This window comes from Lipotes vexillifer, unplaced genomic scaffold (genome assembly GCF_000442215.2).
Source record: "Lipotes vexillifer unplaced genomic scaffold, Lipotes_vexillifer_v1.1 scaffold570, whole genome shotgun sequence".
In the NCBI taxonomy this organism is placed as follows: Eukaryota; Metazoa; Chordata; class Mammalia; order Artiodactyla; family Lipotidae; genus Lipotes; species Lipotes vexillifer.
The window spans coordinates 2,477,344-2,479,294 of NW_006777801.1; the positions used below are offsets into that span (position 1 = coordinate 2,477,344).

Below are 1,951 nucleotides of genomic sequence, written 5' to 3' on the forward strand. Positions count from 1 at the left end.
ATATATATATATATATATATATATATATATATCTCCTTATTCTGCTGGATTTTGTGAAAGAAACAAAAGAGAATCACAACCCCTAACCTCTTAAGTTCTACTAGTATATAGGAAAAATACAAACAAATAAAACCTATATGCACAGCCAGAGCTTCCCAAACCTCAACCAGAAGCTAGAAGTCAGGAATCCTGAGATGTAATCAGTAGAGGTAGACAGAGCAGGGCAGAACTTTGCTGAGAATGGGTCTGGGGAGAGAAGAACCTTTAAGAACAGTCAGCACACTGCCATAAAGTATTCACTGCACAATGACTAAAGAGCTCTAGTTCAAATGCTTGGTTTTTTTTTTTTTTTTTTTTTTTTCGATATGTGGGCCTCTCACTGTCTTGGCCTTTCCCATTGCCGGACGCGCAAGCTCAGTGGCCATGGCTCATGGGCCCAGCCGCTCCGCGGCACGTGGGATCCTCCCGGACCGGGGCACGAACCCGTATCCCCTGCATCGGCAGGCAGACTCTCAACCACTGCGCCACCAGGGAGGCCCTATGCTTGGATTTTTGACGGCAAGGATGGTTGGTGTCCCTAACCTCCACGTTATGCAAGGGTCAACTGTACTTTAAAACATAGGAAAGCAACTGATAAGATAGCTTTAGCCAAATCAAAGAAACTCTAAAGTCACCATATCTTTTATGTTTTCCTACCATTTATCCAGTTGTGCCTGTTTCAGATCTAGCTACTCCACTCACTGCTATTGTCATGGCTTTGGTTCACCACATGATAAAGTCAAAACTTACTAGCATCCCTGATGTTAAATGTTCAGTGTGGCTCTTCTATACTATTATCATCCTTTTTTCCTTATACTTTAACCTGCAGCCATTTAGATCTTTTTCTGTTTCCTAAAGACTCTTTGATCTTGCAGATACTGTTTTCTTTGCCTCAAATGCATCTCCCTATTATTTTTTTCCCTACCTTTTTTTATGCAGTGGATTTACACTTATATTTCAAGTTCCAAATCAAATGTTATTTCCTCTTTAAAGTCTTAAATTCCCAAGGCAGAGTTAGTGTTCCACTGTTCTTTGTCCTGATAGCATTTTGTTCATACCTCTACTGTATTTATGCAGTTGTTTTGCAGTTGTATGTCTGTTTCTTCCAGTGAACCGTGAGCTCTTAGAGAACAAGGATTATGTTATGTTCATCTTTGTATGTCTCTGATTTAGGCTTGGCTTCCCATAGGGGCTCAGTAAGTAATTGACTGTTCAATGAATAAATGAATCAATTACCAAAGTGGAGCATCCATTAACTTGCCATATTTGTTTTCCTTAAATTTTGTGTTTTCTAAATTTAGTTTATTATGTTACATTTTCATGTAGAATATTAAAAAATGTGTTTTAAGGAATTTTTTGATATTATTTTTCCCTCGAAATAGATTCTGATATCAAAGTCCTTGAAGACCAGTTTGATGAAATCATAGTCGATATAGCCACAAAACGTAAGCAGTATCCCAGAAAAATCCTTGAATGTGTCATCAAAATCATAAAAGCAAAACAAGAAATTCTGGTAAGATGATTTACCTTTAAAATAGTAAATTTTATGTAATGTCTATTTTACTACAGTAAAAAAATTAAAGTATGAGATCCAAGTGGAGGTAAATGACATTTTGTTTTCTTTGTCTTTCCTGCTTCAGTTACTACTGTTTGTCTCCTTCTAAGTCACACTAGGTTTTGAATACAGCTGATGATAAAATAAAATAGAATTTGAAGATAGAAGACTGACAGTGACTTAATTCTGAGACCAGGAGGGAAAAAGAAATGTATTTTTTAAGCCTTTTCCTTCTATCCGTCATTTGTGTTTGGCACATTATTTGTATATGTTTATGTATTTTGGAAGACCCTTTAGTTAAATCAATGATGAAGATTGACTACCTGTTTTTTTTTTTTTTTGCGATACGCGGGCCTC

The 1,951-nt window shown here is 36.7% G+C and overlaps 1 protein-coding gene across 1 annotated transcript in view; it reads left to right on the plus strand.

Annotated features, from left to right (window-relative positions):
• Window positions 1-1,951, plus strand: part of NSL1 (NSL1 component of MIS12 kinetochore complex) — a 47,601-nt gene that overhangs the window by 7,621 nt on the left and 38,029 nt on the right. The window contains exon 3 of the mRNA XM_007451306.1: window positions 1,422-1,552. Coding sequence (XP_007451368.1) covers window positions 1,422-1,552 — 131 coding nt within the window. The remainder of the gene's footprint in view (window positions 1-1,421; window positions 1,553-1,951) is intronic.